The sequence below is a fragment of the Leptinotarsa decemlineata genome, unplaced genomic scaffold (assembly GCF_025532065.1).
Source record: "Leptinotarsa decemlineata unplaced genomic scaffold, Ldec_3_MD MMD2_tig00003335_RagTag_RagTag, whole genome shotgun sequence".
In the NCBI taxonomy this organism is placed as follows: Eukaryota; Metazoa; Arthropoda; class Insecta; order Coleoptera; family Chrysomelidae; genus Leptinotarsa; species Leptinotarsa decemlineata.
Window position 1 is genome coordinate 1,353,293 of NW_027412587.1, and position 22,431 is coordinate 1,375,723.

At 35.5% G+C, this 22,431-nt stretch overlaps 1 protein-coding gene across 4 annotated transcripts in view; it reads right to left on the minus strand.

Moving 5' to 3' along the window:
- The window catches only part of Fpgs1 (Folylpolyglutamate synthase 1), a 37,842-nt gene extending 21,359 nt beyond the window's left edge, over positions 1-16,483 (minus strand). Inside the window, exons 1-9 of one of the 4 annotated variants that reach the window (XM_074177918.1) lie at positions 16,162-16,482; positions 15,999-16,111; positions 14,469-14,715; positions 11,090-11,226; positions 8,841-9,021; positions 8,663-8,783; positions 8,433-8,535; positions 8,147-8,358; positions 4,735-4,757 (exon numbers count right to left, since the gene is read on the minus strand). In XM_074177918.1, the coding sequence (XP_074034019.1) occupies positions 4,750-4,757; positions 8,147-8,358; positions 8,433-8,535; positions 8,663-8,783; positions 8,841-9,021; positions 11,090-11,226; positions 14,469-14,715; positions 15,999-16,111; positions 16,162-16,257 (1,218 nt within the window). In that variant the 5' untranslated portion in view covers positions 16,258-16,482 and the 3' untranslated portion in view covers positions 4,735-4,749. Of the gene's footprint in view, positions 1-4,734; positions 4,758-4,783; positions 5,886-8,146; positions 8,359-8,432; positions 8,536-8,662; positions 8,784-8,840; positions 9,022-11,089; positions 11,227-14,468; positions 14,716-15,998; positions 16,112-16,161 lie in introns of those variants that run through there. The other 3 variants (XM_074177915.1, XM_074177914.1, XM_074177916.1) reach the window with 3 other exon arrangements.
- Between the last annotated feature and the right edge of the window lie 5,948 nt (positions 16,484-22,431).

Below are 22,431 nucleotides of genomic sequence, written 5' to 3' on the forward strand. Positions count from 1 at the left end.
TCCTCCAGAGGAGACAGATGATGACAGATGATGAATAGCCTGTCACTCAAACTCGACAGCTGGTCGTGCTATCATCATCTAGATAATGAATGTTACATTTAAACAATTGAAACATGTCAAATTGTAACATTCTTTTCGACACGGCCAACCTCACCAACAGTAAGTTGTGACCTTTCATATTAATTTTTATATTTCACTAGTTCGGACTTCCATTGTCTACTATATAAAATGATTTGAAATCCCTGAAACAAGTAAAAAAGAATAATTAAAAAAGAATAGTTGAAAATAACAATTATATTAAGCAACAATAAACCTGAAATGAAATGATGGTGAAATAACCTACCAGTAGAAATATAATAATTGAATAAATAAAAATTAAAGAAATGAAAAAAGAAAATAATAAAATAAAAAAGTGTAGAGATTCCAAGTCACGTTAGTTCACGACGTTTCGATTGTTGGTATCTACAATCGTCTTCGGGTGATGACTGGACTGATTCCTCCGAGAGATGACTATTTTATAGGTCGTTGAAATACTTTCACTTTCTCTACTTTCCATTTCAACGACCTATAAAATAGTCATCTCTCGGAGGAATCAGTCCAGTCATCACCCGAAGACGATTGTAGATACCAACAATCGAAACGTCGTGAACTAACGTGACTTGGAATCTCTATACTTTTTAATTTTATTATTTTCTTTTTTCATTTCTTTAATTTTTATTTATTCAATTATTATATTTCTACTGGTAGGTTATTTCACTATCACTTCATTTCAGGTTTATTGTTGCTTAATATAATTGTTATTTTCAACTATTCTTTTTTAATTATTCTTTTTTACTTGTTTCAGGGATTTCAAATCATTTTATATAGTAGACAATGGAAGTCCGAACTAGTGAAATTCATCACGAAACATTGTCAATCACCTTCAAACAAATTTTTTTATTGTATCACCATCATACAAATTTTGTAGCTTTTCCTTGAAGATGATAATAAATGGTATCGAAATATTGGAATAACTTGTGTTATAAGAGTACACTTCCGTTCTGCTGATCATCCAAAGATATTTTACAAGTTTTGTTCTTAACTAGTCAGCAAAGACTGTCAGGGATATTTCAGGCAGGGGGTTATATTTTGAAATGTGTTTTGGGGCTGGTTGTCTCAACTTGACGAGGGCTGGTAGTCACATGTGACAACCAAAACCATATATGTGTGCTGCTTTTTTTGTTGGCTGTTTGAGCTTCTGCTACGTACAATTTTGTTTGTTTTAGAAAAATTCAGAAATGTCATGGCATCGTATGAGAAAGTCTGATCGACTAGTATTACAAACAGTGATACTACGTACTGTAAAAAAAGTGATTTTGGTATTAATTATTCCCGCACTCTGACAAGGTTTTGTCAAAAATTCACTGTCGAAGAAGTGTCGGCATATAGAAGAAAGAATAAGAAAGATACATATACTTATTGCTTCAAGTATTTACTTCGATTCGTCTCCTACGGGTATTCGAAAAAAAAACGTTACATTTACCAGATTACATTTGCCATACCAGGCTACCAGGTTACATTTACCATAATTGTGATTTCGAATATTCACTGAATTTTAGACTGACTAAATATAATTTCGCTAGGATGAGTATTTTCAGTTTACAAGCATTGCGGCCTGATGGATATTTTTGGTATTTTAGTTACCAAAAGGAAGTTATTTATTTGGAGCAAAAATGTTTTTTTTTCCTACAAATGAGACACTGTTTTCTCTTTTTGGATATAATTAATTAGTTAAATTATTCCATTTTCAAAGAAAATATTCATTTGAATGTTTTTTATACCCCTTAATTACCTATGTGACTACCTGCCCCAGACACTGTGACAACCATCCCCGGCCCGTGGTTGAAAGTCACACTTTTTTTCCATAAGAATTGTTATATTTCCTCTATGGATGATGTTGGAGAAAAAAAATATTTTTTTCAAATTAGTATAAAAACACTAGATGAAAAATATCATTTATAATTTATAAAACAGGATACTAAAAATGCAAAAGACAAAAAATGCTACTTTCAACCCCGGTCTCCTCTACACGCAATATGATTTTTTAGTATTTAGAAACGGAATTAAAAAAAAAAACTTCAATTTGAAAATGAGTGGGATGGAATAAATAAGCTTACTGAAAAAATTCCAAATATCATGAAGGAAGTTGATTCCTCATTGAAATATATTCCCTAACCCCCATTCATACACTACTGACTTCTTATTGATAACTATGCTCATAAAATTGACTTTATATTACCGATATCTACAGAAATGTTGATTTTCATTTCGACTTCCGTCAGTCACTCTGTTATCTCTGAAACTGAGGAGTTCTGCACATCGTCTTCATAAAATGTCACAAGGAATCACTTCCAGGCACGTTATTATTAGATGGTGCCTGGATCAACAATGAAGGATTGAATATTAAAATTCATATCCAGCAAAATTTTCAAAACCTTTATATTCTCTGCACAGGAATATTCTGAAGAATTTGAACTAATTATCAGTTGAGAACTCTACCACATGTGAATTATTCGCACATTCAGTGAAATTCGAGAATAAGCATACATATTATAATATAATTTTTGGTATCAATTTTGAAACATCTACGTTGGTTTCTCTTGTTTTTACAAAATATTAGACCCCATGTAGAGGTTTAAAGGTTAGGTGGAAGACCAACTAGAACTTGGTAACACTTGGACAACATAAGTTAAATTTCACATTTTGTTTTTTATGAAATAGGAAGAAAAATATACAATGTATGCAAGATTAGGAGGACCAGCATGCAAAATTCGGAAACCTCAAGTCAGGTAAAATGGGAAAAGGTTGATCATTTTGAGATTATTTCAATGTTGCAGAATTAACTAATCAAACGATTATAGTGATATATCAGTGATGTTGTCGCCAAGAAGGCAAACTTATACTGAGTGATTTTTTTACTGGTTTATATAAAAAATAAAATTGGTTATGATTTCTTGGCGACGAAACGTCAAATTAAATATCTATGAACGTCAACCTGTACATATTGAAAAGTGGCAATGAGAAAGTGTCCATTGGTTTCTAATATTATCTTAAATAAAGTCAAAATTTCCTAAATTCATTCAGAAAAGCTCTATATTAGGACAATTTTCCTTATTCAATTGACTTTGTATCTTTCACGGTTTCCTGATTTTCTTATACTGGTCCTCCTCCACTTTTGTCAAGGTGGTTGAGTTATTACTGAACAACTCTAAACACAAAATAGAGAGTTCTCAAGCCTGAAATTTTTGTCAACTGTACTTTGAGAGGTAGAATGGGAACCTTTGACGTAAAATGCACACACCAGAACAACGCGCGTTTCGCTAAGTGATTCAGCATCATCAGAAAGTATAGACTAAGTATTTGTATCTCTGTAGATCGAGAGACCTGATGTGGAAAAAGTGTTCTCTTCAGATTAACTATACTTCTTTTCTTACTTTCCCTTCTGTCATAAAATCTGAATAATATCAATTAATCCTTTGATTTGTGAACTTGTCAAAATCTAAGACCAAAAGTTTCCTATCCTTACATTCATCGACAAGTCAAAAACAATACAGTGGTAATCATCATCAACTTATCCCTATGGGATACAATATTCACCAATACATATTTTATAAAAACACTATATATATGCTGCTACACCTATTAAGTCACCTACTGAATCATTCAAATAACTGAAGGCATCAATAGAGAAATTCTAACATGTTGTAGTGAAAAAATATTTACAATACTTAGTATAAAAAATATATACAATGTATTTTGCACTATATTTCGTTAATTAAATATAAAATATTGTATTTGTTTCATTCAAAACAGATAGCTTCTGATGTAGCCAAAACAATAATATTATTCTCAATGTGTATTTCAAGAAAAACTCCTATTACCTTTTATTATTATACGTTTAGTAGATTCACAGCAACAGACTAACTTTAGCACTGACCCCACTCAAAAACTTTTAAATAATTTTCTGACGTGTAATCATCTTTCAAATGTGCCATTTCAGCTGACATGCCTCTTGTCATCCGTTTGAAATCAAAGAATGTCACTAACAGGAAAGAAGCATTCCAAATATTGTTTGAATCTTATTTGAGGAGATCCGCGAGTTATTCCTGGCATTTATGGGTGTTCACTTCCCCGGAATCAAAAAATGTTTCAAAGTCAATTAAATAAGAAGAGACAATTACTAAATTTGCCCAGAAATGTTACTGCGTTTGAATAAAAATATCGTCCGGTTTTATCCAACTTATCGGTAATACTTATTATAAAATTTGCCTTTATACAATGTTTTATGTATACTTACAAAATATATAATAAAAACTGTTAACAAAAAGTTGGATACATTCTCACGTGAATTTTTATTCCAACGCATGTATGTGTAAATTTAGTAATTTTTCTTTTCGTCTGATCAATTTCAAAAAGTTTTTTTATCCCAAAGGAGTGAAAAAACAGAAATGCTAGGAATAAGAAGCATCTCAATCTAGTTGGACCAATTGTGATACCATTGGAATGAAAATCCAGAGCATCCCAGCTGATGTTGAACAGCTTTTATAATTACCTGTGGAAGTGAAACAGGACTCCACTTCAATAACATGGGTAGGTCAGTAGAGAGCTGTCATCACGAAGCTAACTCAAATGAAGAATACTTACTCTGCAAGTAACAGGTAATGGCTGAAAATGTCCTAATTTTCCTTGAAGTAGCACCAATACTCTCAACTACTTTTCTAAGGTGAAATAAAAAAAAAATGCATTTCTTTTTATGGGTTTATGAAAGAGACTGACAAATTCATGTTAAGAAATCAATTAGTAACGAAGTAAACTAAACATTTGGAAAAATACATACACCAACGTTTAATGAGTTCTGTGATTAATTGAAGTGAACCACTGTCGTACAGAGAGTCTCCTTGTTCAATGTTCCTCACAATTAAGAACTCGCAAAATATAGCAGTTAGAAAATATGAAATGAAATATTTGGCAAAAGCTAATCTACAATCTCAGTCAAAAAAATTTTAAATGTAGCAAATCATTTTTATTCATTCAAACTTCTGAACTACCTTCAGCAGTCTCCAAAGATAATTCGAGCAAGTACTAATAATATGGAAGAATACCGGAATTCAGTATTAAATTTAATTCACTAAAGGCTTTCACAAATTCTTTAATATTTTCATTATATAACAGGCATATAGATATAGAATTCATGTTTCCATTACTTTCAGAAGTAGGATCTTTTTCACTTTGTTTCCACTAAACGTTTGATGAATTTTTTTAAGAAATGTAAAACAAACCTTATTTGATCTTCATATTGAAATTTTTCTTTGACAACTTTATGAAATATTCTGGATAACTCCAAAATTCTTTCCGCTACGGCATGCAAGAACCAAATGGCAAGAATAGAAAAAATGATCACCCTCTATATTGACTTACAAAATATTCCATTTCAGTAATACATTTTCTCAACTTATAAGAAGATAAAGAAAAACAAATGTATTGAAGTTATGTGAATTATGTATAAAGAATACTGTCTCTGAACAAACCTTCTTTTCTCTTCAATTTATTTTCAAATATTACTATAAAAAACCATAAACAACAATGGTATCACTCATTTAATGCACCATTGAGAGTAGGATCAAGAACTGAAAGAGCTGCTCCAATCAAATGAATAGATCCTGTTACTAAAATATCACAGTCATTATAACTAATTTCTAGAAATTCTACAGCTTTTGAGAAGCTAGGCTTAACACAGACAGTTTCCGATCTTTTTTCAAACAATTCCTCCAGGGTCAGCCACTTCAATCGATAAGCTTCGCAACGTTGCAATTGCTTGTCTTCTGGTAGCTTGAAGTCGGCTGTATCTTGAATAAATTAGTATCAAATATAAAAAAATAAAAGAGGGCGCCCATGCAGTTAGCTTAAATTAAATTTTGTTTTCGAATGATTAGTCGAGATGAACCTGCAATTATCATTATTAGTGATAGATATTGTAATGCTGCAGTTGTTGCGTATTCATGCCACTGGACGCAGCACTCTGAAGTGTTAGGCGAACTTAAATGAATAAACCAGAGGTTTGAATCACTGACGAAGTTACTGGAATGTTTATTCTGACTATAAATATGGGCACATCGAGTGAGATAAGTTCGTAGATTAGTACCAAGAGCCGTTCAAAACAAGCGATTAGTAAAAAAGTGAAATAAGTGCAACAATTGTAAAGTGAAGTTCATTAAATGAGATGGTTTAATTTGATTTAGCATACCACCCATTATCAAGAGCCCCCATAGACGTAACATAGGTCACAGTGCTGAAATAAGTAGAAGTACTGAAGAAGGGAAAGTGAAGGGGGTACAGTAAACACACCAGCAAATAATTACGAAATGACGGTGAAAGGTGTTATAATAGAGTTTTTGGCAAACATTCAGGTACGACCAAGCACCAAAAACTACAAGAACAGGTGAAAAAATTACCAAAAAAAAAGGGGGAACAGTCGACCAGGAAATTTTACAGAAAAGCAACAAGGCATCAAAAGAATAAAAGAACAAGAGACTATGTTAAAACAATTAGAACAAGAAAGCTCGCTATCCGGAAAGGCCCAGGCCCGTACCAAATCTCAAAACAGACACTGAAAGCTCTCCCAAGAATGGAATAGCGACGATGATGAACATTAACAACGCCATCGACTGCAACACTTCCCATATTCCCACCCCGACAATAATCAGACAATAAAACTTGACCCCTTCGATAAGCAAAGTAGTGGAACTTATCATCCTGAAACGATTTGGAACCCAGAACAGAAGTAAGCATCCTACTGGACTAGCAGTTTGGATTCAAGTTGAAAGTCCTGTCCTGAGGGTGGTCGACTATGCAATTAAAGGTTTCAACCTGGGTTTCACTGTAGAGATATTCATCAACATTTCCAAGGTGTTCAACAGGGTCTGGCACGACAGACTCGTGGCCAAAATGGCAGATGAGACTAATCAATTCTTTTCTGGCTGAATGTAGAGTAAGACCAAGAACTCTCCGCCAGGCGACTTCTTATACCTCTTCTCTGGGTACACGTCAGACGTGCCAAAGCCAAAAAACAACCTCAATAAGTTGTTTCTCTACACAGACGACACAGCTATCCTGACCAAATCTACCAGCCATGCGATACTCACAGGGTGTCTGCAAAAACAGGCGGACAGAATAGAGGAGTCGGCCAATCTCTGGAAGACTTACATAAACCTCGACAAGATTCAGCCAATACTAATCACCTGTAGGATGGCGCAAACTGAAGAACACGTCGAGTTCAATGGAAAGGACATTCTGTGGACAACAAACGAAGCAAGATATCTCCTACATATATGACGTCCAACTGATACATGACCCGCCCAAAAGATGCATCTGCCAAGATCTGGATCTTTACACCCAGTACGTGGAGGTCCTCCTGAAAAATCACGACGAGAACATCTTAGCAAATTTGAACTCACCCTAACCCTGAGTGATCTCCACGATGCATTGAACAGGGACGATCGCAGAATGTGGAATATGGACCTCCGATGAACTGTGAACAAGTCAGAAGAAAGATGGTGATCTGAAGCTGGTTGAGAGCTGGCTTGTTGTACGGTATAGCTGTCAGAGAATTCTAGGCTTGGTGAGATGGCCTTCGTGATAACCTATCAAATCACAAGTGGAAAATCCCTGATGAGGCAAAATTGTATCTATTGATTGTATCAGATCACACTTTGACGTCAATAGGACTCGAAAACGAGTACGAGAGGTACACTACCGGGTGAAGCCTATGAGTTTGTTGAAGAAACTATAAAACGAGGAGAAAGTTCATGATCTCATGAGGAAATGTCTACAGATTACCGCGGCGACTGAATGGAGAAGTTAGTAAAGCCACAGAAAGTAGAAGCTCAATAACTCCGCGAAGCCAACTACTAGTCTGCTACAATGGTAATGATTTTACAGCTGATTTTGACAGCATAAGACAGGCTACTTACTTGAGACGATGTTATATGAAGAAAATACAATGTTACAACAATATATTGTAGCGTCACATCATTATAATAAAAAAAGTAGTTGAATTTGGTTAAGCATACCCACAGAGACGTAATAATATTTTTGAAAACTGAGTTACCTGATCTATCATTTTCGCCTCCTACATTTGGTATGAAAATAACAGCATCAAATTCACATTTGCCCAACTCCTTGAAAAACATTTCCGGGTCACGTTCCCCAGTAATATTGAATATAAGACATTTCTTCACATTACGTATACTGGTGTGAGAATCAAACCAATCTCTACAAACACAAATACTGTCGAAAGTATGAGCGCCGTCCAGGTAAAATCTAAAATTATGAATTGGATGGTAGATTTTATATTGAAACATTATCGATTCTCGAGATAGATAGACTAGACATACCTAAAGCCTTTGAAATGTTTGATTTCATATCTCCCAGGCCATCGAGTTTCTTCTATGGATTGTTTTGCTAGTTCCAGTGAAAATTTTTTCTTCTTACTTTTCTCTGAAAAATTTCACAATTTATAGTACAAAACTAGTTCTGAGAAAAGCACTCATATTTTTAGGTGATTGTAATGTTACACTTATAAAACAAAACATGAAAAATCAACAAAAAATCAAAATTGACCAACCTCTACTCATAAAAGCTTCAGTTAACGCTAGAGCTAAGCTGGCATTTGTTCTCCGAACATGTGGGGGCATATATGAGTTATTCTCCAAATAACTGTTTTCTTCCACAATTTTAAAAGAGCACTAAAAATATATAGATTTTCAATTATCTGTTTTAATAAAAAAATATCAGTTTATTACTTTTCGTTCTAAACTTCGATCCTGAAATACTTGTAACACGTTTGGCGGCTGTTTAGTGGAGAAAGCCAGACATCCTTCTTTCATTATACCACTTTTATTCCATGCAATAGATTCCAAAGAATTTCCCAACAATGAAGTATGATCCATATCTAAAGGGGTGATACCCACAACAGCAGTATTTCTTTGACAAATGAAATATTTCTCAGTTTTTAAAAACCAAATAGTCAAGTCAAGTCAAATATGCTTTATTGTCCAAAGTATAAACTTGTTAACAAAGCGAATCATGTATAAATGAGTTTCATTATATTATAGTTAAACTATAATTGAAGGGCAAGATAAAATATGAAATATACTGTTTCAGAATTGGGATACATGGTGTCAGAATATATGGATTAACGGGGTCTCTCAGTCAAAAAATCAAAACTCTGCTCTACTTTGCCAAGGTTTCACTTCTAATGGGAAACTTCTTCAGGACCCATAATTTATTGAGTTGTGGATTTTTTTGCCATTGAATAACATTACAAATCATACTTACAGGAAAAATGAGTGAAAAAAAAATTAATTGAACATATAAATTGAAGAAAGAAAGGTAATATAAGATTTTTTTGATTTGACAAATGTCATACCTTCATATAAATGTAATTTTTCAATGGGCATGATGATTTGATAAACTTTGACTCTAAAGAGAGAATTGATTGATACAATTTTCATTATTATCATTATGTTTTTTGGTGTAGTTTCAGTAAGTTACTGTATATACTGCTGAGATTATCGATGTCAGTTTTCTTATTCATACAATCAGAAGACTCATTAATTTCAACCATTTCAAGAAAAAGGAAATTTTGAGATCTTGTGTTATTACTATTGATAAATTTTAAGAGCATTTTTGAATTTTTTATCATACATTCTGACCTAATATTCTTCATTTGATAGTTATCTTTGTACTCATGTTATGTATTTGGTTTTCAATTATTCGTCATGACAACTAGTGATATATTATATTATCCACTTTTCAAAAACTACATCTCACGATTTGATCTCCACAAACTTTGGTTTGTGGATATCAAATCGTTTGTAGAGATCAAATCGTGAGGTGTAGTTTTTGAAATTACTATGGATCTTCGTCAAGTAACGGCCGAATCAATCAGAAAATTATTCAATTTGCCTTTGAGATGTAAATTTTCTTCATGGCAATAAAGTATATATGATGATAACAAATATCACACATTTTCATCTTAAATAACAAGTTCACATATCACTGAATATCTGTCCAAAGGCAATTAAGTATGCAATACTACCAGGATTGAAAATTGTTAATTTATTTTTTCTAAAAAATCATGTATAATATATAGGAAGTCAATTCGAATGGCATAAAAACTAAATAGTTACAGTACGTCGGCAGCTTCTTTGTATGGCATGAGCGGCGTGGTATAATTACGAGGTCTAATCATGATTTTTATGTGGGGGGTTTTATATGGTATTAACTAGTAAATTTATCAGTCTTCCATTTAGCTGTTCGGATTGACTTCGTATAGATTGCTCGTATAACTATTATTTTAAATATTTAAATATATTGCTTGATTTATATATAAAAATTTAAATCGATCTTTGGTGTTAATTGATTGATAATAATGATCCAAAAGTTTTTGAACAGTTAATTAACCAATATGCATGTAAACACTACTAGTGTACCTACACATTTTCCAATATAAAATCGCATTAATTGTGCAAACAGTACCTGCTTTGCTCAGCACTGTTGAGAGGGTGTTTTTAGCAGTGAAGTATATCTTCAGCGACTTAGTTCCCAGTTGACAACTGAGCCATTGAAAAACTATTTTGAAAGTAAACTATTCAAGTTCCATGTAGTGAGTCAGATTTTGTTTTTATATATTATTTTGCAAGTCATAATTTCTAATGCATTTCAGAAATTGAAATGGCTGTTAGTAGTAGCTGATAACAATATTTTTCACTCACCACTACAGATTCAAAATACATAACTGAGATATTTGAGCAAATTTTCATTTCTGATTTAGAAAGTATTATTCAAAATTACTATTATTGTTAATCATATAAATTTCATTCAAAAATAATGATCAGAGTATAATCTTTTTCACTCATAAAAAAATGTTTGATAAAAATTTAATAATTTTCAGATGGAAATTTTGATTAGATTTGATTTCGTTTTTTAAATTTCAAATGACTTCAAACTCTGCTTTAGATGATACTAGTTATTTTCAAATATAATTTACCTTATGATATTTGTGCAATCATATTCCCCTCCGATACCAACTTCGATTATTGCAACGTCAACTTCATGTTCTAAAAATACATGGAATGCAAGAACAGCCAAAAATCGAAAATACAAGGGCATATCTGAAGAATCCACCTACAATTTGAGAAATTATAAAAAACTATAAAAAATATCAGTGTTAATACCACCCAGTACATAAAAATCCCAGATAATTAAAAGAAAATTCAAGACTGAACTTATTTTAATAAAGAATTAAATTTTGCAAACATACTTATGTATTATATTTTAGAAAATGTTCATGAAAAGATATATATATATATATATATATATATATATATATATATATATATATATATATATATATATATATATAGATATATATAATATTATAATTATTTTGAATTTCATCACAGGAGAAGTAAATTCAATAAATGTTTCTTTCATGAATTTTCTTCATTTGAGTTCTTACGTAAATTTGAAGAATTTTAAACTGAATCTATTGAAGTTATCTTTTCCACATAGTAGAACTGTGAAAATGATTTTCCCAACGAACATTTCATCCATCAATTTGGTCCAATTTGGTACATTTGGTACAAAACTCAAGAAAAACAAGTTTTGAAATTTCTACAAACTATTACACCTGTTATTTTAACAGAAATTCAAAATATCTGTGACGAAAGTATTATTGGAGAAAATAAGTTATTTGGAAGATATTACTAGAATACTATTTTTGTGAGGTTGAAGACTTGACTTCCTGCCTATGAAGTTCTTCATTGAAATGTTCTCACAAAAAAAGGTATAACTCTGGTACCTCCACCGATTGTGTGTGCAACTATGAAGCACTTTGATACAAGCTATCGTCACATTAGGCTTTCACTAATCAGTTAATAACTCTTTCATCAGTCTTTTCAACTTCTTAGCTATACTTTCTAAAATAAATACACAGAATTTTATAAACTCATCTTTGACAAAGTGTTCCCTGCAACCACACATAAATTTACTGATTGGTTTACCAATTCTGACTATAATTTTCCATCAATTTACTAATTTTGAATCTCGATGATACATTTTATAATACATAATTATCACTCTGGCTTCTGAAGAATAACTTGAGATGGAATATTTGAATGAAAGTGTTTCATAATTTATGCCTTTAGGCATAATATTTCTGTTGTTTCACATAATTGTTTTCGTTAAAGTGGGTGAACCTCCATGAAATGTTTATTCTCTTGGTTTAATAAAAGTACTTCTCTCTCTCTCTCTCTTTCTGAATATATGTGATGGAATCGACCGATACATGATGAAAATCCATAACGTATTCAAGAAACACTATATTATGAGAATTTCACTAAACGTGTTTCGCTATACAATAACTTCTTCAGGCTTATCTATACATCTATATATGTATAGCTATAGGAGAATATGTATTGACGTAATCCAGGCAAGGCCCTTGTTTAAATCCTCTTGCAACTAGTATCGCTTTTTTTTCCTTATAGTTCGCCGTTTGCCTTATATTTTTCTATTAAAACCATCCTTGTGTCTATAACTTTCCAAGTTTCATTTTTCAAGAGTGCTTTTATTTCAGTTTCTATTACATCCTTCCATTCCTTTGGCTTTTTTCCTTGTATTTCTTCATCAACAGTTGAGAGAAATTCATAATCATCACCCATGTAAATAATCATTGGTTCATGAAGGGGGTCTTTTAGATCTTAAAGGATGATTTGAAAATTGTTCACTGTTTGACATTCAGCGTTGAAGGTAAATTCACTTTTCTTCTATGGCGTATTACATCCATGATAGCGAAATTCAAATCTTGAATTATTTCCTTCCTTGATTTTTGTTTTTTGTTGTAACTTCCATTTTGTTTTGATGATCAACGGAATCTTGAATTTGAATAAAAAGCTCCTTCAGGATCCATTTTCATGTTTGAATGAGAATTTGATATGCTTCTAGTTTAGTTCTCCTCAATGATTTATACTCTGAGGTTTTCAGGTTTCGGTAGATTATCACAAGTTTCAATTGCTATTCTAAATGTCTCAAAACTTCGTGGAAGACTATATAACATCATGACGGTTTCTAAGTTCATTTAGTTTGTTACCGGTATCCATATAGATATTTGGATCTTGAACATTTCTGTTTTCCTTCAATTTAGATTATACTAATCATTTGAGAAAGGAAGCTCTACAGGCAGGACAGTAACTACTATAAATCCTTTCAAGTGTATCCCAAATGTCTTTGTAAGAATTACAATTTTTCACTTGATGAGGTTCACTAGGAGAGATGATTAATATCACTTTCTTCAATAAATCAACAAACACTGGTATGAAAATTCTGATATGAGATTTATTTTTCACAGCAAGAATCCATATCAAATGCATTATTATTCCATTTATACCACTAGGCTGATAATGTTTTAGACTATCAACTTTGTTAGAGTCGAGTAGAGTAGAGTACAATAATTTATTTGACCACTTTATATATGAATGGTAATAAAAATGTAGATGTCACTGTAGATATCAAACATAGAAATTAACTGAATTTATTCAAATTACAATATATACATCTTTTACAAATGAGAAAGTAAATATAAATAACAATTTTTTTTTCTACAACTACAACTTTGATGATGTGTATAAGTTAATACAGGGTTTAAATTGAAAGGGTATATTTTTAGGAGAGATAAATTTTTTGGGAAAGGTTTCTCTTTCTACTTCTCTATCTTGATTACTTCCTTCCTTTCTTTTGGAGATTCCCACATTTTTTGTATCAAGATGGAGTGGTAGAAAGCCAAAACCTTTCTTTCCACAAAAAAATTAATACAGGGTATTTCCAATATTTTTTCAATAGTGTCAATAAAAGTATATGTGGCACTGGCAATAATTTTTTCAAAACTGACATACTCATTTCAAATTTTATCGAATACTATGGCTCAGGGCATTGCTTGAAGAGTAAAACAGGTGTACGTCAACGCTACACCGAAAAATGTTACAGTAACCATTGGGATTAGAAGATCTTAAGATCAGTATATAGGCAAAAATAAATAAACAAATGCATTACTTATGCTTGTAAGCATGCATTTATACAAATTTATTTCAAGTTTTTTGTACCTAAATCAAATACAATAGTTCAATATTTCTTGACTGTACATTATAAAATACTTCAATTTGAATATTCACATAAAAAACACATAGTTGAAATTTTTTTTCATTTTTTTAAGACAAACTGTTTTTAATTTTATTTTACAGTGAATAAGTAATAAAATTCGAAATAGTCTAATATACTTTGGTAAGGTAATATGTGTTTGTATCTTTATCATTAGATCAAAAAAATGTATGAGCTCATTACCCCTTTCTATTGTTATGGTGCAAGCTCATTACCTTTTGCTTATCCAGTAAAGGATAGATTTTCCAAAAGTACTTGGCAAACATAGATTTTGAAATTGGTTTTCCATCAATTCTAATTCTTTCACGAACATCCAAAAGGTGTGGAGATGAAAAAAATCCTGTTTTATAGCCATGATTGCGAAGAATACTTTCACAGTAGGCACAAGTAGTTCCTTTGCCATTGGTTCCTGTAACATGGATGACTGACAGTTTATCTAGCTGCTCCAATGACACACCAGACCTACAAAAAAAGTGAGAAAGGCAAATGAAAATTTTCTAACAACTCTAAGTAGTATATTTGAAGAAAATAGTATCCCAAGCATAATTTAAAATTTTCAAGTGTTTTTTTTATTTAACCAAATTTTTTTTTTCAATCTGACTATGTAATTTTAAGGAATATTTTTTCTTCTATATAAATATCTGAAAGTGAGAGTGGTTAGTGATATAGAGCATGGAACATTTAACTTCACTGATAAAAGAAGATAGATAGAGCCATCCACCATATTATTTAGCAATTTTAGATGAAAACAATTCACCATAACTAGAATCTCTCGAGGACTAACGAGATCTTACCTTTTAACGTGTGATTCCTATCAACACTCAGTATATGAGATTTCACACAATACTTGCCCACTCCAATTGTCAATGAATATAAGAAACATAGAGCAACTTCATTGATTTCAGATTGTTGAAATTTTTACAATACCTATCTATAAATCCTGAGAGAAATTCAGACAACTTATCCTGAGAACCTCAAATAACTCAATTCAGTGAAATGTGGTCTACAAAGATCAGTTTACTATCGAATACTACACCAAAGCACCGTAATGCTCTAAAGTAACTCCTTAGTCTGTGTCTCATTACTTCACAATTCTTTATATTCAAATTTGATTCATTAGTGGCAGTAAGTTTTACTGTGACTGAAGTTCTGTACAGTTTGCATGTTATTTTTTCTTACATATAGTAAACATTCACACTCTGAATTTTCACACCAATCATAAGCATTTAACAATATAATACAAAGTGAATATTTCATTTCACTGAAAATGCTTTAACAATTTTCCTAAAGGTGAATTCAGTGTCAAATTGCAAGCCATAACTTTTTAGGTTGTAAGAATTCATATAAGAGAAGTATACATTGATGTATAAATATAAAAATAAACTACTAACCAGAATTGATTTTTTCTCTAGCTGAACTTCAATGTCTTAACTTGATATGGGAAAAAAATTCTGAGTAAAATTTGAATATATGCGTGATTTTTTCAGTTCTACAAATGAAACTCCATGAAATATTGAACTGATTTAATTGACAACTGTAAGAAGTTTCTTTGGAAAGTGAATTAGTCCTGGGACTGCTCAAACATTTTTCAGGACTTTTCAACCTGAAAAAACTTGTCTTCACTGACTTTCTCCAACCCAATATTTGAAAATTTAATAGTGGAAATGCTAGATTATGAGTCAGATTGTCTTGTATATGTGTGACAATAATTGAAATCAAATTGATTATTTTTTCAAATTACTCACCTTTTCAAAAATTTTGCAACTTCTTGGACTTTGGAAGCAATATTCGGTTTATTGGCCGCATTTTTAATATATTGAGCGTTTGTCTGCAAGCCATTCAGGGCTTTGATAGCACTCTACAAAAATATTGCAATTACTGAGCATTTAACAACATTCAAGTATGTACCTGATAATTTTCAGTATGTTCGACTTGCATACTTTCTATTGACTTTATTGTGTATGACAAAGCTCTTCTAATTACTGCAAAACGTGGTAACCTCATATCTATTATAACCTCGGATTTCAGAATTCTTAGAATTGTTATCTTATCCTATAATTAGGAAGCTGGATAGACTATTAAGACTTATACTTGTAATTGTTTATCTCTACATTTCCAAGGTCTTTCAAATTATTCATTTTCTTTAAACCGTTGAAAAAATATTGAAACCTTTTTATTGAGCAATTATTATTTGTACGACTATGACTTCTTGTTTTCTGACTGACTTTCTGCGAACAGAACATACCTTTCTGCGATTCCGCGGATCTTTGCGACTGTCATCTGCAATTTGCCAATATAACAACAATATACTAAATATAAGTTTCATTACCACAAAATAAAGCAATAAAAAATTCACCTAAACCAACAAAAATTCAAATTCGATAAAAAATCAATGAAGAAATTCCGTAACCGCAGCAAAATCTTTTCCCCAGGAAAACTTTATTTTGATAGAATCGTATCAATCTGCCTGTAGAACAGCAAATAAGGAACTCGCGTTCCCTGTCAAAAAGTACATGGTGTAGTCTTTGTCACAACCTATGTAATATACTGTGGCCTCAGGCCACTGGCCTGGGAAAGCAGCCCCCCATACCCCCTCCCGGGTTGAGTGCCCTGAAGTAGAAGCTTCCCCCCCAGTTAGTTAGCGAGGAGAACCTACTATCCCACTCCATCCAGCCCCACTCTCCGAGCGATCCTCAACTTACTGATGGGCACTTCAACAAGATTGACATCTGACCTCCTTTGGTCGAAAATTAGCCTTTCGGTGCTATTCCTAACTGAATTTTTGCATAGGGCCCCCAAAAACTAACCGGCGGCTATTGTTATTAATGTCGGGCGTTCCTCAGTGAATCTAAGGATAATTGAATCGCGATCGAGTTGCTCTGCAGTGAACTTGCTGAAAGAAAGTCTGATTAGTATGCTTACCGGAGTCGCCTGACGGCGACTCGTGGGGGGCGGTCGTAGATTCTGCTTTGTCGGCCTTGAGTGTTTGTTGCTTTCTCGGAATCTGGGGTCATCCATGTTCAACGCATCGTGTTGATTGCGTAGCGCTGGGTTGTTGTGCGATCTGATTGTATCGAACACGCTTTCTGCGTGTTCTCTCATATACACGTCCACATATTGCGTGTCCAGGTCTAAGTCTCTGTATATGTATCTATTGGGGATATAGTACGGTGCGTTTACGGTGGCCCTTACGCTCGCGTTCATAAACGACTGTATCTTCTTCCTGTATGTCTGCGCGCACTGACCCCAGGCAGTGCAGGCATACAGTATTATGGGCATAAGGGCGGTTTTGATCATTAACAACTTCACTTCCAACCCCATGTTGCTTCTGCGTCCAATTATCTGCCGTACATGAGACTGAAATGTTAATCTCCTGTCTAAGATGACCCCCAAGTATGTCGCTTTGTTGGTCCACGGAATATCTTGTCCGTTGAAGTTGACGTTGCCTTCCGGTTGTACAAACCTGCGAGTGAACAGTATCGCCTGACTTTTGTCAGGGTTTATACTGATCTTCCACAGGTTGGCCCACTCCTCTGATTATGTCTGCCTGTTGCTGCAAATATCTTGTAACATGCGCTTGGCTCGTGGATCTCGCCAGCAGGGCCGTGTCGTCTGCATAGAGCGCCAACTTGTTAAAGTTGTTCTCCGGCTTGGGCACGTCCGCTGTGTATACGGAGTAGAGGTGCGGCGAAAGGACTGCTCCTTGCAGGACCCCTGCTTCCAATAGTCGAATTATTGATAGTTCGTCTCCTACTCTGCATCGGCATCGCCTGTCAGCTAGAAAAGACTGAATTAATCTTACCATTGGTTTTGAATATCCGAAATCGCTCATTTTGGCCAGTAATCCTTGATGCCAAACTCTGTCGAACGCCTTGGAGACGTCTAAGAAGATTGCTCCGGTGTTGTGTCCTTTGCCGAGGTTGAAGCCTTCGGTCGCAAAGTCTACTACCCTCAGGACTTGCAGCTCTGTCGAGTGTTCTGATCCAAAACCGAATTGTTAATCCGAGAGGATTCCTAGCACTCTAGTTTGATCTTCGAGTCTCTTCAAGATGGCACGTTCCGCCACTTTGTTTGTGGAAGGTAGTAAGCTTATTGGCCTGTGATTGTCTGGGAACAGGTGGTTCTTCTTGGGCTTCGGGATGTGGATAACCGTTGCCTCTTTGAACTGGTACGGGAAAAGCTGCAATCTTAGTATAGCGTTTATTATGTTAGTTATGGCTGCTATACCCTTCCGCGGTAGTACTTTCAGCGCCCGGTTTGTTATGTTGTGCAGGCCTGGTGCTTTCCGAGTGTTAAGACGTCTTAGGATGTCTTTCACTTCCTCGGGAGATGGCGAGGCCAGGGGTTACGCGTTGTCCATGGGTCGTTTTAGTCTTCGTACCGTTCTTTCCACCTGTCTCTCTATTTCGTCTACTTCGTCCGTGAACGGGACGTCGTTTTCTCTGCACTGCCTTTCGAAGTTGTTCGCGAATGCTTCCGCCTTCTCCTGATCAGTGTAGACGATTCCTTGCTCGCCGTGTATTGGCGGGCATGACTGTCGAAGTCCTTTCCTGAGTACTTTCTGCATTCTCCATGCAGACTGGTCTTCAGTGTTTAGTTCTTCCAGACGAGTAGTCCATTGTCTTTCTCGGATTTCTTTCAATTCTTCTTTCAGTATCCTGTTGGCTCTTTGCATGCACCTTTTGTCCATAGGCGCGCGAGTCCTTTGGTACCGTCTTTTCAGGCGTCTTCTTATCCTGACCAGTTCCATCGTTTCTGGTGGGACCTGTTCTTGGAAGTTGAAGCGTGGGGCTAGGACTTCCCGTGCGCTTCTTTCCATTGTGTGGATGATCACCTGCTGCAGCTGTTCTGTGGCGTTCTCCAGATCCGTTGTTGTTTCGATGCGTGGTATCTCACCCATCGCATCGTGTATGGCGCGCTGGAATCTTATCCAATCGATGACTCGCTTTGTTGAGTTGTCTGTTTCCACTTCACCTCTTCCTATTGTGAATAGAATGGGGTTGAGGTTTGACGAACCTTCGTCTAGTACTTCCATCTCCGTAGTTTCGATGTTCTGCACCAGTGCGATGTCGAGAATGTCCGGGACTTGATCTTCTCGCGCGTAATATGTTGGGGTATTCGGTGCTACTACCGCGATATCCTCCAATTCTTCTTGGATTCTGCCTAGTTCTCTGCCTTTCTTATTTCCATACCTACAGTTCCAGTCTCGCGACTTTGCGTTGAAGTCGCCAATGGCAACTGTTGGGTGGTGGTCTGGGAACATTTCTGCCATGTCGGTTCTTTCTAGTCTTAAACCTTGCGGAGGCAGGTATACCGACGATATTCTCAGCTGCTCGTAGCTTCTCAGTTTGACTCCGACTGCTACTGCTTCTCCGTGTTGGACTTCTGGTTTTCTATATCGTTTTGTGTTAGATCTGTTTTTACTAGTAGCGCCGCCACCTCTGCGGCACGGCGCCCCCCTGGCCTCTCTGTCTTATATACGTTATATCCTGGGATTCGGTAGCTCTTTTTGCTCCTCAACCTTGTCTCCTGAAGTGCCATGACGTCTATGTCTAGACGCGATAGCAGCTCCAGTAGCTCGTTCCGCTTGTCTATGAAACTGTTTATGTTCCATGATCCTACTAATAGTCTTTCCGGGACTCGTGCTGGCATTACTGTTGTCCGGGAGCCTAAGACCGCTTGCGCGATCTTTTGCTGCTGTCGTGAGTTTGCTCAGCACTTTGAATAGCTCATTGCGCTGTCCGTTTCCTTTTTTGGCGGTGTCTTTTTATTGGCAGATGGCTGCTGTTGTTTGGGCCTCTGTCTGCTTCTCTGGGCCTGTTCCAGGCTGTTGTCCTCGGTTTCGGGAACATTTTACATCCCCTGTAGCTTGCTGGATGCGCTTCTAAGCAGTTAGCGCATTTTGCTGGTACCTCTTTTGGTTTTTTACATTTTCTACTCTCGTGGTTTTCAGCACATTTTACACAGCGTGCCGTTGAATGGCAGCATCTCTGTGCATGTCCAAATAATTGGCATTTGTGACATTGTTGTATCAGCCCCCTGATGTTTATCCTTTGGGGTTTTGCCCTCACTATGAGGTTCACTATGAGGTTCACGCAGTGCGTAGATCCGTTCTTCGCTTTTCGGTACTTTTACCAGGAAAAGCGTCGTCCTGGTGCGCCTGGATGTCATCCTGTAACATTCGATCACAGTGTATCCCTGTGCTTTTAGGTCGCTTGTGACGTCCTCCGCCGTCACGTTCTCGGGATCCCGCGAATCACTGCGTGTAGCGGGATCTCTTTTTTTATGGATATGTATGGAAGTCTAACTTCCTTTCTTCCATGTGACGAGTGACTTTACGCCACTCCTCCTCATTGTTCGCGTGGATGTAAATTCCATCTCTGGTCAACCTTGCCTTTTACTGTCGTGAACGACTATCGGTGGCGGCTTTGTCGGATCTTTCTCCGGGTTTGTCGCAACTTCTCTCTCTCTCTCTTGGGGTTGGTCCCACTTCTTTAGTGGCTTTCCCCTCTGAGTTGTTTGTCTATGTTACGTTGTCAGTTTCCATGTCCTCGCTAATCTGTTTTTCCGCCTCTTGTCTTGCCAATTTCTGGGCTTTCTCTTGGGCTTGTCTCTTCCTGGTTTTTTTGTTGGGTCTGGCTTTTTCTACCAGTAAGAACCCGTCTTCTTCTGAGTCGGAGTTCGATGCGCTATCGGGGCCACGTGGCCTCTTGGATTGTCGCGTTTCCTCCTTGTCTTGGTTTGTCCAGTTTTTTCTCGATCTTTGCGCCTGTTTGCGCCGTGGATGGTCCTGAATTCGTCCTTGTTCTCTGGACGAGTATTCCTTCTACATGATTTAACCTGTCATTCAGTTGCTTGACCAGGCTTGTTGGTTCGTCTTTTTGTTGACGAAGTCTGTGGTTCTCCTTTTCCAAATATTCCAGTTTTTTCTCATATTCCTCCATTATGGGGCCCTAAATGAAAAACCTAAAAGAGAGAATTTCACGAATTCTTTATTATGTGTGCTTTCGCACACAAAATAAAGCAGGCCACAGCATATTACCTGTATATACTGTGGCAGGGCCTCTGGCAGAAATTCCCACCAACTGGACCAACCTGCTGTTGGTTCGCCACCGCTCCCCACTCCTCCACTTGTATAAGGAGAGTGATTATAGAATAGCATAAGGCCCACGATTGGAGCCCAACAGAGCCTCGTGGAAGCAACCAATTACTTCCTTTGGTTAACTTGACGGAAATCATCAGAGCAACAAACCACTTGTGCAAGCTGATGGCGGGCCCTGAATCCCCCTGAAAAAGTGGAATGCGTTTGCTACGTTCGCGGGAGGTATCCATGAATATTTCTTCTAATTGGGATTCATCATAGTCGGCCCTGTATTCACGGACCGAATATCTTATTAGGCTCCACAAAACGGTCATCCTCCTGCCCCCCCTTATACCTGCCCCCTTTCTTTCCTAACCCTGCTCCCGTATGTGGGATAATCTGTTTAAAAAAAATCTGTTTTTCCGTTAATCAAAATGCTTTTGTATCAGTGATGCCAACTTGGGGGGTTTCCCCCTAAATTTAGGGGATATAATTTGAAAAAGGTGATTTTTTGGGGGGAAAGTTTTTTAGGGTATTTTTTAGGAAGAAAATGAATAACTGATATCGACACAAATAAAAAACAGGAAGCTGATGAGTTTTTCGAAATTATTAATGAATTGGGAATTAATTTGGTATAAGTATTCATTCTCATATATGTGTGTTCATTTGAAAAATTTTTTTTATTTATTAGTTGATGTTGTGTTTATGTACTCACATAAAAGCAATAAAAAAAATTACCATGTTTTAAAAATCTTATGTAACATTTTTCAATAACCTTTCTATTTGAAACTTCGTTATGATAAGAATATGAAGGTAAGTTAATCTATTAACTTATTAACTATTGCATGTTATAGCAACTTTGAATATTTCGCCTCGTTACCTCGTTCGCAGGCAGATGGGGCGACTTCAAACCTGTTGTTTGTTGTATGCTTCAGCTTACAGAGTATGATACTCTGACGGAATTCGATTTTCAATTATGGGAAATCATCGACTTTATGTTGATGATATACACTACCTTGCACTGACGAGTGGCCAAACAGCCCGAAACCGGTCTGCAAGTGTGTTCCAATAATTGAAAATCTATTGCAGCAGTTGTA